General features: G+C 46.3%; 1 protein-coding gene across 1 annotated transcript; it reads left to right on the forward strand.

The window, feature by feature from the left end:
* The first annotated feature begins 1,586 nt into the window (after positions 1-1,586).
* On the forward strand, positions 1,587-10,765 carry fam53b (family with sequence similarity 53 member B). The gene is made up of 4 exons (XM_068740954.1): positions 1,587-1,667; positions 3,066-3,120; positions 4,057-4,943; positions 9,567-10,765. The coding sequence occupies exons 1-4, from the start codon at positions 1,587-1,589 to the stop codon at positions 9,930-9,932; spliced, it is 1,389 nt and encodes a 462-aa protein (XP_068597055.1). The 3' UTR covers positions 9,933-10,765.
* Positions 10,766-11,557: the final 792 nt, after the last annotated feature.

Genomic DNA, 11,557 nt, shown 5'->3' on the forward strand with positions numbered 1-11,557 from the left:
TTGGTCTGCCCTCTCCCATAACCCCATTTGCCAGTCTACACACACACACACACACACACACACACACACACATTTTAGCATGAACAGACCCTGGGCCATAACTTGAGGTGCTGTTGGAGCCCTGATGAAACGGGAACCCTTTCTAACCTCTGTAGCACTTCTTACACATGGCTGTCACGCTCCTCAGCACTTACTCTTAGACAGACACACTCATTGCTACAACGCCACACCCATCACTCGGTGTCGGTCCTAATCAGTAAAGAAATCTGCAGAATTAATCAAGAACAACATCCCCCCCCCCCCTCCCCTTCGCTGACCCTCCACCAGCACCAGACCCTCTTGCCTGGAGAGGCCCCAGTTGTGCTCCACTGACTTTCCGGGATAAATGGAGATAATAGGAGTCATATGTTTGCAGTTGGTTTGAGGAAGGCCTCCATGCAACATTTATAGTCCCACGGCTGAAGAAAATGGAAGGAACAGAGACGCTATAGTGAAGGAAGGAAACATGTCGTCTGTTAGCAATCTGATCGTCTGTCTGTGTCCTTTTCTTTTCCCTGCAAAAAATGCACTGTCCTGTTAAACTCATTTAACACCCAGTGAACCAATGCCTATCTCTGATGGGGAGTGGTGGGGGGGGGGGTCATACTGAAACTTCCTTGTGCTGTCTAAACGGGTGCTGGTTAAAGTTCTTTATTTCCCTATCAGCGACAAAGGAGTTTCTGAATCCTTCCAATGCATTAAATAATATCAGGAAGTCTGAGCTCGAAGTCGGCATCCATCTGCCGCGTATATAACTCCATCCAGATGTTTTCAGCGTTGGTTTGCTGCTGCGGCTACTGTCTGTATGGTGCATTCTGCGTCCGATCAAGGAGGCAGCCAGCGCTCCATATAAAGTGTTTCTTTTCTCTTCCTATTTCTTCAGCCACATCTGTAGTCAAGCGATTTTTATGATGAGTCCTTTTACTGGATTAACTTGACTTTATCTGTTTTTTTTTTTTTTTTTTACACATCTGTGTGTTCTGTTCCATTATACACAGGGATAAGGAAGCAATTTAGCATATAGCAGCATGTGTTGTTTTAAAAGGCTTGTTATAGGCCTGGAGCTGTTTTGGGGGGGAATCGAGGGGGGATAAGTTACCGAGTGAAAGAATGATGAACGTGTTTTCTTTACTCCGTCAACAGTGAAATAAGACTCTGACTCATTTTTGTTGTTGGAGATAAATCCTTCAAGGTGGATCAACATTGGAGTCACCTCTGGGTCAAGTTTTGTTTTAAGTTTTTTCAGAAACTATATATTTTTTTTTACATTTTCCAATAAACCCTGGAAGAGGCGTATCAAATTAGAAATATCTATGATGTAGAAAACTTTGAATTGTCAATATTTAAAAATCACTTTTTTTTCTGTCAATGCAGGGTCAGCTCAAAATCCTACCTCCATCCCCACCAGCCGTCATCACCAGATGGGAGGTCACCAGCCAGTTGTATGCTTCTCCCCAACGCACCAGCTGCCCTCGACCCTCCTCTAAGATGGCTGCTTGTGTCGTCTTTCTGCGTCCAAACAGACCGGAGCAGAGCAGCGTGTTACAATGGTGATCATTTTCTTTAAAGCACTGGAAAAGAAGAAGGGTGTCGATGATGTAAGGACCAAGAGCATCGAGAGACGCCTGGTGAGAGAGACCTTCTTGAAGTCCGTGCATAGTAGCCCGTTATTGATTTCCTGTTGCACGGGGTTCAAAATAATCATTTTTTAAAGAAAAAGCTTTAAGCCGCCTATGACTTGGTTTCAGTACAATGTCTTGACAAAGAATTACATATACCGGTGTATATATATATATATATATACACTATTTTATTTTTTATCTCACTACTCTATAGCAAATCAAGACAGGTAAAATGTCGCTTTCTTTCTATCGGAGTTCTCTATCTTGAGTAATCATTTTTGTGTCATTGCTATTTCAACATGTCAAGCAAGCATGAATCAGAAGGTGTTGATTAACTCTGACTTCACATCGCTTCATCTTATTGGAACAGGGGACTAGATAAGGTTAGAAAAATCATTCACGAGGGATGAAGGTAGACTTTTACAAGGTGCTGCACGATACTTATTTAGGCATTATTGGTTGCATGCTAGTACAATGCTGACCGAGGCGCATGGCAATTTAGGGAAATCATTGCAACGTTTGGTTGTGCAAATAAACATCTCTCACAAATATGTTGAACCAACCCTTGCATTGTCACCTTTGCTACTGAAGTGTCTGCAATTGTGACACATCGTGACAAGCCGCTCTGCTTTCAACAGCCTTTATATGCACTTTACGTGACAGTACCGTCGATAATAAAACCTCCAGTGCTTTGACATTCTGTAGCCATCGTCTGCAACATGACCCTTATTTTGAAACCGATGCCTAACCTATCCTAATCTCTTGTGTTTTAGTAACTTCAGTTTCATTCAGAGCAGTGTAACCAGTATAACATTTTGCTGGCAGCCACCTGCACCCGGTTGTCAGATTGAACTGTGAGTACCGGTAGGTGTTGCAGAGGAGAGGCATGGACAGATAAAACTGTTCGGCCATTGTTCAAACAGCCATTCTGTGAAGCCTTTTAATTTGGCTCAACGGTGAGGTAAAATGGAGAAGAGAAAGTCGATTTGAACCAAGTTTGTATTTTAGACGTCTGAAAGTCTACAGAAATTAGTGAAGACAAATAGCGATGGCACATCAAAAAAGAGCCGTCAGGTGGTGTTCTGTCGCTTTGGTCGGGTTCCGGTATGTCGTAAAAACACTTCGTAAACAGACCAAAAAACAAAAAAATCTGACCAGTGCGTTCGCAAAGTGGAACGGTCGTAAATTGACGACCCCCTGAAGTAATACGTGCGTTTTTTTACTCTAAAGTATCATAAAAATGACAGTAATGGCGGCGTTAAATGTGCTTCAAGCATTCCATCCTTGGGTTAGGAGATAAGAAATCTAACCCTAAGTGTAACATCGTTGATCTCGAACCACGCTTTTTGTGTTACGCTGTCTCACTGACTGTGCCCCTGTGCCCCCCCCCCCCCCCCCCAACAGCGTGACCTCCACACCATGAGCAGAGGGACCACCCTCTTCTCCTGTGGAACTGTGGGTGAGTGTTCTCCTTTATTTCTCTATTGTTTGCCTTTGGTTCTAATGAAAATGCACTCGGTGGATATACGAACGGCGTCCGTTGTTTGTTTTTGCCCTCATTTTTTATTTTTTTATTTTTAAATATAATGGATTGCCCCCTTAAGCTCCTCATGAATTGAATCATCAAGGTCAGAGACCCCCCCCCACTACAACTGTCCCATTGTTAATCCAGTCTGTCACCCCCCCCCCCCCCTCTCATGATCAGGGTGCACCTGCCTCCACGACGTTGCACCGCTCTCGTGGGAGTGACCTGTAATTGAATATGCTGTTGCCTATGTTAGCAATGTCCCTGTAGCTCTTGTTGTGTTGCACTAATTACCCCGGCGTTAGAAGGCACGCTACCTGCTACTGCTCACTGTACGGCTTTTCTTTTGGCGGGTGATGGGGTGCTGTGGGGGGGCCTCAAGCTTGCCTTCATGCGTCTTTGTAGTTCAACGCGAGCTTCGTCTCTCTTTCACAGGGTTGCGTTTTGCAGTTCATCGCTCGCTCCCTTTGGTCAAGTTGTTTGTCCAAACATTCCCGTCAGGTCGCCGCTGTATCCCCCCCCCCCCCGTGCATTGTTTGTCCAAAACAATGACTTCCATCCACCAAGTGCGCGAGAGAGCGCGTGCCAAAAATGAGAGACAAGGATCCAAGACGACAGCATTTGGATCAGCAGCTTCGCTTTTGTTTCTCACAACTGCGTAACGGCCTCTCTCTCTTCTGCAGCTGCTGAGACGGACGCCAAGTCCTGCTTTCTGAAGCATATCCTGCTAACCACTTGACTAAAAGTCTTGTTGTCTTGGTTTTGTTGTTTTGCAGGTTTCAGTAAAGTCGTGCAAATGTATGCGCTTCTACTGGGACCAGCATTTCAGCTGACGAACGCGAGCTTATGTGCTTTTTGTGAATTTTGCAGAGGCAGAAAGGTGGCTGGGCCGCGGGCAAAGCTGTGCCATCCAGCAGAGAGCGCCCTGCCAGCCTCGCTCCAGTCTGGAGCTCCTGTGGGATGCGATGCCCGAGCCGGGGTCCTGGTCCTGGGCCAAGGAGCAAGGCGGCACCACTGCCATCACCAGTCTGATAGGAGATCTCAGCCTTGGGGAGTCCAACCTGGCCGACCCTCACTCCCACAGCGCCACTGCACACTACACCACCACCACCACCACGGCCACCAGCCAAGCTCCAGCAGCGCCTCCGAGCAAGCGGCAGTGTCGCTCCCTGTCATTTTCTGATGAATTCAGTGGGTTCCACTCATCGTGGAGGCCCCAAGGCTCTCGGGTGTGGACCACAGTGGAAAAACGAAGATGCCACAGTGGAGGAAGTGTTCGAGGAGGAGGAGGAGGAGGGTGCTTCTCCAGCAGCCATTTCCCCACCATTCAACGTAGCTCCAGTTTCAGTTTTCCCTCGTGCTCCGGCGTCCCTCCTGACAGATCCCTTGACCTGCCATTCTTCAGCCAGCAACTGCCTCTCCATCCTCAGTTCACTGCCTCTCCACTGTCCCCTAGCTGCCCTTCCTCACTTCATCGCCACTACCAGGAAGACCACTTCCTCAGGCCCCTCTCCCTCTCCCACGAGCAGATCAGCCTGCCAGAGCTCCAGAGGGGAGAGGTGCTGGGGGCCAGCTCTCCAGACTCCACCCCAGAACTGGGAAGGCGTGCCGGCGAGAGAGCCAGGGGTGTCGGGAGTCTGTCTCGGAGCCGGTCCCAGCCATGCGTGCTGAATGACAAGAAGATTGGGAAGAAGCGCCGGAGACCAGAGGATTCCCAGGAGCAGCGGCCCTCCCTGGATCTCACAAAGATGACTCAGGTTCGTTGGAACTGCTCAACAAATGCTAACCTGGACAGACGCACACTGTTATCTGTTATTTAGCTAATCGATATCAACAGTTTTTTTTTTTTTTTTTATCAGTTGGCTAATTCTTTCTGCCGCCCAGTCAAAAACCTTCCGTTTCTTAGACGAAGAAGACGTGTTGCAGTTTCGGGAACATAACCGGGGCCTCCCTCGCTTTCCGGTCGGGTTTCTATTAAATCAAGCTGACTTGAGATTTGTTGTTCTTCGCTTCATGCCCTCGGGGATAAGTGATCTCTGCGCCGTCCGGCTCAGGGAATGGTACTTGCTAAAGAAGCATTCCTCATGTTCGGTCACACAACCTCGTGTCATGCTCTAGCAAGCCTTGTTCTGGTTTACTCTGTTGGGTAAAACGGCCCATCGAAGGTTGGAACCATCGCCTTTTATTTACTTTCTCTGTGAATCCTCTACCTTTTTTGTTTCCATCTTTGATGACCTGTCCCGTTTCATTCAAATCTTTGATTCCATTCAAATAGTTGGGATATTTAGAGGCACATAATTATATTTTTTCCCCCCAAGACAAGGGTTTGATTGTTCGCTTGCAGGAACTCTGTTTAACTTAAAATAGAACCATATAAGTATTTTACTCGTGTTTTTACAATGGCCCGGCACCAGAACGAGAAATTAGAAATTTATTAGAAAATAGTTACTCCTCGCCCCCTCTCTTCCTTTACCCAAATATTGGTTCTCCCAGTCAGTCAAGCGTGTTTCCTCTGTTCTCCTCTTCTGTTTTTCTGGACTTCCGTGCACGATTGCATTCACCCAGCATCGTTGAAAGGAGCGCAGGTTACTCGGGTCACATCGGATCTACTGTAATGACGCAGCACAAATGTTCTCCGTCTTCCTTATGCCACTCAAACTTAGTCTTTTTTTTTTTTTTGTCACAATCACAAGTCCAGGTCAAATGCTGCACGAGCGTACCCAGGAAACATGCAGGTTTTTACCATGTTGAGCTCAAAGAAATACCCCGCCCCCCCCCCAAAAAAAAAATCCTAGATGCATTGAAGATTCATGTGGTTGTCATAGGTTTATGAGGTAGTTTGTCTCACTGAGGGCCAGTGGAAAACTAGTAGCGGACAAACTGGAAATGGAAACCACAATTTGGAAACATGGGGGGGTTGCAAAGTTGGTTGGAGAAAACGCAGCACAAGAATTACAACCAGGCTTGGGAATAGACAACATTTTCTTGTGCCCTGTGGGAATCTGAAAGTTTTCTTTTTTTTTTTGCATGCTCTGTATCATATTTCTGGCATTTGATCTTCCAACTGACCGATGACCACATGCGTGATTTAAGTGAGGCTTGAGTTGCCCCCCCCCACTCTATTTCGTGTGTGTGTGTGTGTGTGTGTGGATGAGTAATACAGGCCCAAACCCTGATGTTTTTTTACGACACCCAAAGCAGGATCTTGTATTATCGCTACAGTCTCCTGGAAGTTCAAGGGTTGAGACACTTTGGGATCGACATGTTCCAAGTCCCCGGCGTGCGCTGTCAGTGGAACATGGTGTAATTTGGGCTGTAGATTCCTCCGCCACAATGAAGGCGGGTGAGAATTCTGAGGATGCATGTCAGTTTAATCAGCTATAGCTCCACTACTGCTGGGATTTATGTGCGACAGCCCCCAGAATTCCGTGCATGTCCTCCCCGTCAGTTGCGGATATTGGCTCCACTCCTCTCTCCCCTGCTTAATTTTGATTCCACCTTGGGCTTTCCATTGTTTTGTTTTTTTCCACAGAGTCGTGGGCGTAGTGAGCTGTCGGATGAGGAATGTTATCTCTCGATTCTAGGTCACTTGCTGAATGATTGTTGACACGGCTCCCCACTTTGCTTTTGAGGAAATGGTCTGTGTGAGGCCAGCCCTGCCATTCTCGTTGGAGCTGCTGTAATGCGTGTGTGCGTGTGTGTGTGTGAGTGTGTGTGCGTGCACATCTGAGTTTGCCCCAGTGGCCAACCTCACGGGGGTCGCTGGCATTTTGAGGACAAAGCACAGACCATCTTTGGCGGTCACTTTGAGTGAATGCTTGATTTTGCCTAGCCAGACGTCACTCTTCTCTATTAATGTCTTCTTTCTGGCCCAAAGTGGAGCTGCTAGGCTCGACCCCATCCTTACCCCCCCCCCCCCCCATCTCCTCATTCTTGGGATGGCAGACGTGGCGATCATAGCTGAGCATCACTCTCTGTTCGTCTAAACAAGGGAACACCTCGCTGTGGAAGTGTTGAGCGGTGGCTCATGCTGTGACATGTCTGGACTTGTCCCGTCGGTGCTCCGCGAAGCATCACCGAATGCCAGTTTGCAGTTACACACACATTACCTACCGCCGCTCATTTAATCTTTGCTCCGACTCGACATATTTACTTTTTTTTTTCTCTTCCCATGTTATCTGCCAGGTTTTCTGTCTGCATTAGAGTAAACGCCAGACAAATACTGAGAGCGAAGCATTCACACGCAGATGGCAACAGAGATAATTGTGGCGGGGGTGTGCAGGCATGTCGTCTGGCTGTTCTCTTGTCTGTGTTTGGACCTTTACTTTTTACAGGTGCTTGCTCTCCTCAGAACAATTGGGTGTTGTGTATGTGGCCTCGTTACGTGGCAAATCCAAATACAGGTCGTATGTTGCCTTTTAAATTACATCCATATTGACGTGTGCGCACGTGTCCGGCTTTCTGCATCAGCGTACATGCGTGTACATGTTTCTAATCAAGTTCACATGCTGCAGTACTTGAAATGGCGACGTTCTGCCGTTTGCCCTAATTATCCAGAGGATATTTGTCTAACCTCTTGGCTTGTACTGCACTTCCTCTTTGCTTGTACTTCTTTCAGTTCAAATGTTGTAGATGATATCTTTAGAGTGGAAGTTCTGGTTTCGCTGATACATGAAGAAAAACTGTTCAAGAGTATGTCTCGTCACAGAATACTTTGTTTCAGTGCCTCGTATCACCGCTTGTGTTTTTTTTTTATCTCCTTTTATTAGGGCAGTCCCTCTGGTCATTTTTGCTGGATGCCTTTCTTTCGTTTGGATGGCGATGATTTTATAGGGTGTGTCAAACAGTCACAACAAACATGAGGGCGGTTGCATGAGAAGATGCCCGTCCTATTTTCAGTCAAATATTTGCACACCCAGACGCACCTGGCCACATAATATCCACCGGTGTCCTCCGTCTCTACACCAGCGTATGCCTTGAAGTATTTGCGTGTGTATTCTATCAGCTTCTCACTGGTTTCTAAATCCGATTGATTGGCTTTCGCTGCATGTGTAGCTGTTATGCAACCAGCGCTCGGAGCGATTCCAAATGTTGATTTCCCCAATCCTTTCTGACACGTTCATGCCAAATTAATCTGGCGTTGTAATGCATGCATTACGCTAAAATAAGTTTACATGTTTGTTTTTAAAAATCCATTTTTACAAAGTGACTTTGGTGAAATTATTGCGACGTGGCGTAGTCATTCTTTGCAGCTCGATACTTGTAGCTGAGTTTTTTTTTTCAATTTGACTATTCTTATTAAATTGTTTATTACGGTCCTTAATACCTCTCTAAAGATTTTCTTTCTTTTTTTTTTTAGATTGTAAATGATTAAATCACCTCCAGCAACCGCAGCGGGTTAAGTTGACACAAGGTTAGAGAACCTGTGTATAAATTAATATGGTTTGGATTTATTCCATCTGGTTGGGGTATGCTCAAGTGAAATGGTGGAGAGAAAAAAATCCATGCACAGGAAAACTTGGGTAAACAGCAGAAATCCAATCCTGCTTTCCCAAACTGCCACCACACCCACCCAAATCCAAACGAGCCTCAGTGGACTTTATAGAAAGCATATTGTGGAGAAGCTGATTCTCTCCGTCCTATTTCTCATTCTTGCATATCCTCTGCTGTGATAATTAGCAGTGAGGTAATACGGGGGGGTCAAGTGCTCAGAAATTCCATTTTCCACACCAGTGAGGCAACTGCATTTGGTGTGCAGATGAAGTGTTTGAGCCACTTGGGTATAAAGTTAATTTAACAAAAACTGTGTTTGACTGAAACAGCCCAAAGCCTTCAGTATAGGCTGTGTGTCACGATACGGTGGTGGTGGGGGGGGGGGGGGGGGGCAGTCCACTCCCAGTAACAGGGAAAGCAATGTCCGAGCACACCGAGGGACATTAGTAGTGTCTATCATGTAAGCTGAGGCTCTATAGAGAAACCCTCATCTCTATTCACATCCAGGCCTCCAACATCTGCTGCCTGGCCACGCCACCGATCATTAACCCCTTCCCTGCTTTTCTTTGTCGCAGGGGAGCCATTCGTGGTGTAAAAAGAGAGCACGATGGCAAACAGAGACATTTTTATAGTGAATTAAATCTGTCAGGTCGTGCTGAGAGCAAAAAGCATAGTCAGTTATTCATGTATAGATTTACCCCGACTTGTGCAGAACTACCAAACATGATCAAATCTGTGTAAAGCAAAGGCTGTTTTCCAAGCGCTTGAAGTCGCTCCGACAGACTTCTTCTTTTCACGTAACCTCATTAGCCCGAGGGTGAACGGTTAAGCTGAGGTTAAAGGGCACCCACCAACCTCTGTGTTTCCTTTCTGTCTCTTCTACACAGAAACTTCAGACTTTTCAGAGCTTGAGCTGCCTGAGATTCTCGCCCACAGAGGGTTGCCGATCAGCCCTGCCCCTTCCCACCTCTGAGACATCCAACCAACCAGATTCAGACTTCACCGCCGTGCCCAAGATTGGACTGGAGTCTCGGCATTCAGTGGCAGGAGATGAGGAGGAGGAGGAGGAGGATGATTCATCATCAAACGAGGAGATGGATAGTGACTCAGCTTGTAGCGTGGATTCCCAGCCTGGGTCTCCTTTGGGCATCGTGTGCAGCAAACACACCCTCTGGAAGGGTGATTGCAGCACCCGGAGGGACATCTTCCAGCTGGGAGGGGAGCTGGATCTGGACCAGATTGAGAAAAACTGAACATTTTGTCAGCGATCTTCTAAAGACCATCTCATGGACTGCTGTATAAAGTCATTGGACATGAATGATGTACCAAGAGATGGCTAATCAAGAAGGGTTGAAGGAACGCGGAGAAGAGGATTCGGCCTGCTTTGAAAGGGAAAGATAAGGAAAGTGATGACGAATGATAAAGGGTTAAGTGTGTTGTAAAAGTCACCTTCTTAATGGCACGTTTTTTCTCACTCTTTGAATCACAATGCAGTGACGTTGGTTGTTCTTTAAAATGGGTATTCAGCTTAACTCAGGAGTTGGAAAACGAGGGTTGTCTTAAAATCCCCCACTCTCTCTTCAACCTGATGATCTTTCCAAAGTCGACTAACCATAAATGTGTAGTACTGTAGCAGTAGCTGCACTATCCTGTACTTAGTTCAAGTTTTTGTTTTCTTTGTTTTATTCTCGGAGAAAATGCAGGCATTGAGAATGGGGGGGGGGTCGCGGGTAGGGGTAAGACTTACCCCTTCATCTTCTTCATGTTTTGTTGTCGAATGTAGCTCAATAAGCTTCGCGGGGTGTTCAGGAAATGAGAGTGCCTTCTTTTGGATGCTTGCTCTGTTCTTTAAAAAAACAGAAGAAAACCACCTGGCCTCAGGTGCAGCCACCTTTTCTGACTTCATTTTTTAGTTTCTTAATATGCAAAATTGTATATTTGAATTTGACACTGAAGTTTTCAGTTCTAATATCAGTGTATATTTTTCTAACTTTTTTTTTTTACGAGTTGCTTGTGAAGGAACGAGAACACGAGGCCTTTGTTCGAACAGAAAGGACATGAATAAATGTGCAACCTGAACTCAATACAGTACTTCTGATTCAATCGCAGCTTATTAATGAGTGATTTGGGATTTCTGTGGAAGCCCTTCGCTTTCACACATCAAAGGCCTGAATTCAGTGCGAAGATTCCATCGAATCTTTTCAAAGTGTCACGTTTCATTGCATCTCACCTACTAGTTTTACGGCGTTTCAATTCATTTGTCGTTTTTGCTTTTCTTTTCCGGTTGATAAAGTTAAAGGTAAACATATTTCTAATGGCGCTTTGTTTCACCAGACCCAAACAGAAAATGACAGGAAGACTAGATGTGGAATATGGCCGGTAACCTCGCGGCGGCCGGAGGAAGTGATGTCAGGAGGAAATGTTCCCGGCCTCTGTGAAGCAGACAGACAAACAAGACATGCTGGCTTGGAAAAGTTTGTTCCTCCCAGGGATTTCCTATCACGCCTCTCATGTATCTCCAAGTGGCTTAAACGAACTCGATGCACCTGCCACCTTTTTATAGGCCTTAATTCTAGAGGGGTCTGTGTGGAAGGCTTTACTATTGGCCTACGGAGTGGCTGACCGCTGAAATGAAGCGATAGAGCAGATTGTTTTTCCTGACGCAGAGGAAAGCCGTGCCTGCATGACGGTGTTTACAACCAAAACAGGATGTTCCAGCCAGTTGCAGCAGCTTTTCCTTCGACCGTGGCCTTGGAGGAAGGTGGATTCCGATATCTTAACCCGGGAGGCGGTGGCCGAAGCACATACGCACACCCAAACGCGGCGTCCACGCCGCAAAGTGTGAATGCTTTACTCTGGGAAGTTTTTCCATTCCTGA

The sequence above is a fragment of the Brachionichthys hirsutus genome, chromosome 7, assembly GCF_040956055.1.
Source record: "Brachionichthys hirsutus isolate HB-005 chromosome 7, CSIRO-AGI_Bhir_v1, whole genome shotgun sequence".
Lineage (NCBI taxonomy): Eukaryota > Metazoa > Chordata > Actinopteri > Lophiiformes > Brachionichthyidae > Brachionichthys > Brachionichthys hirsutus.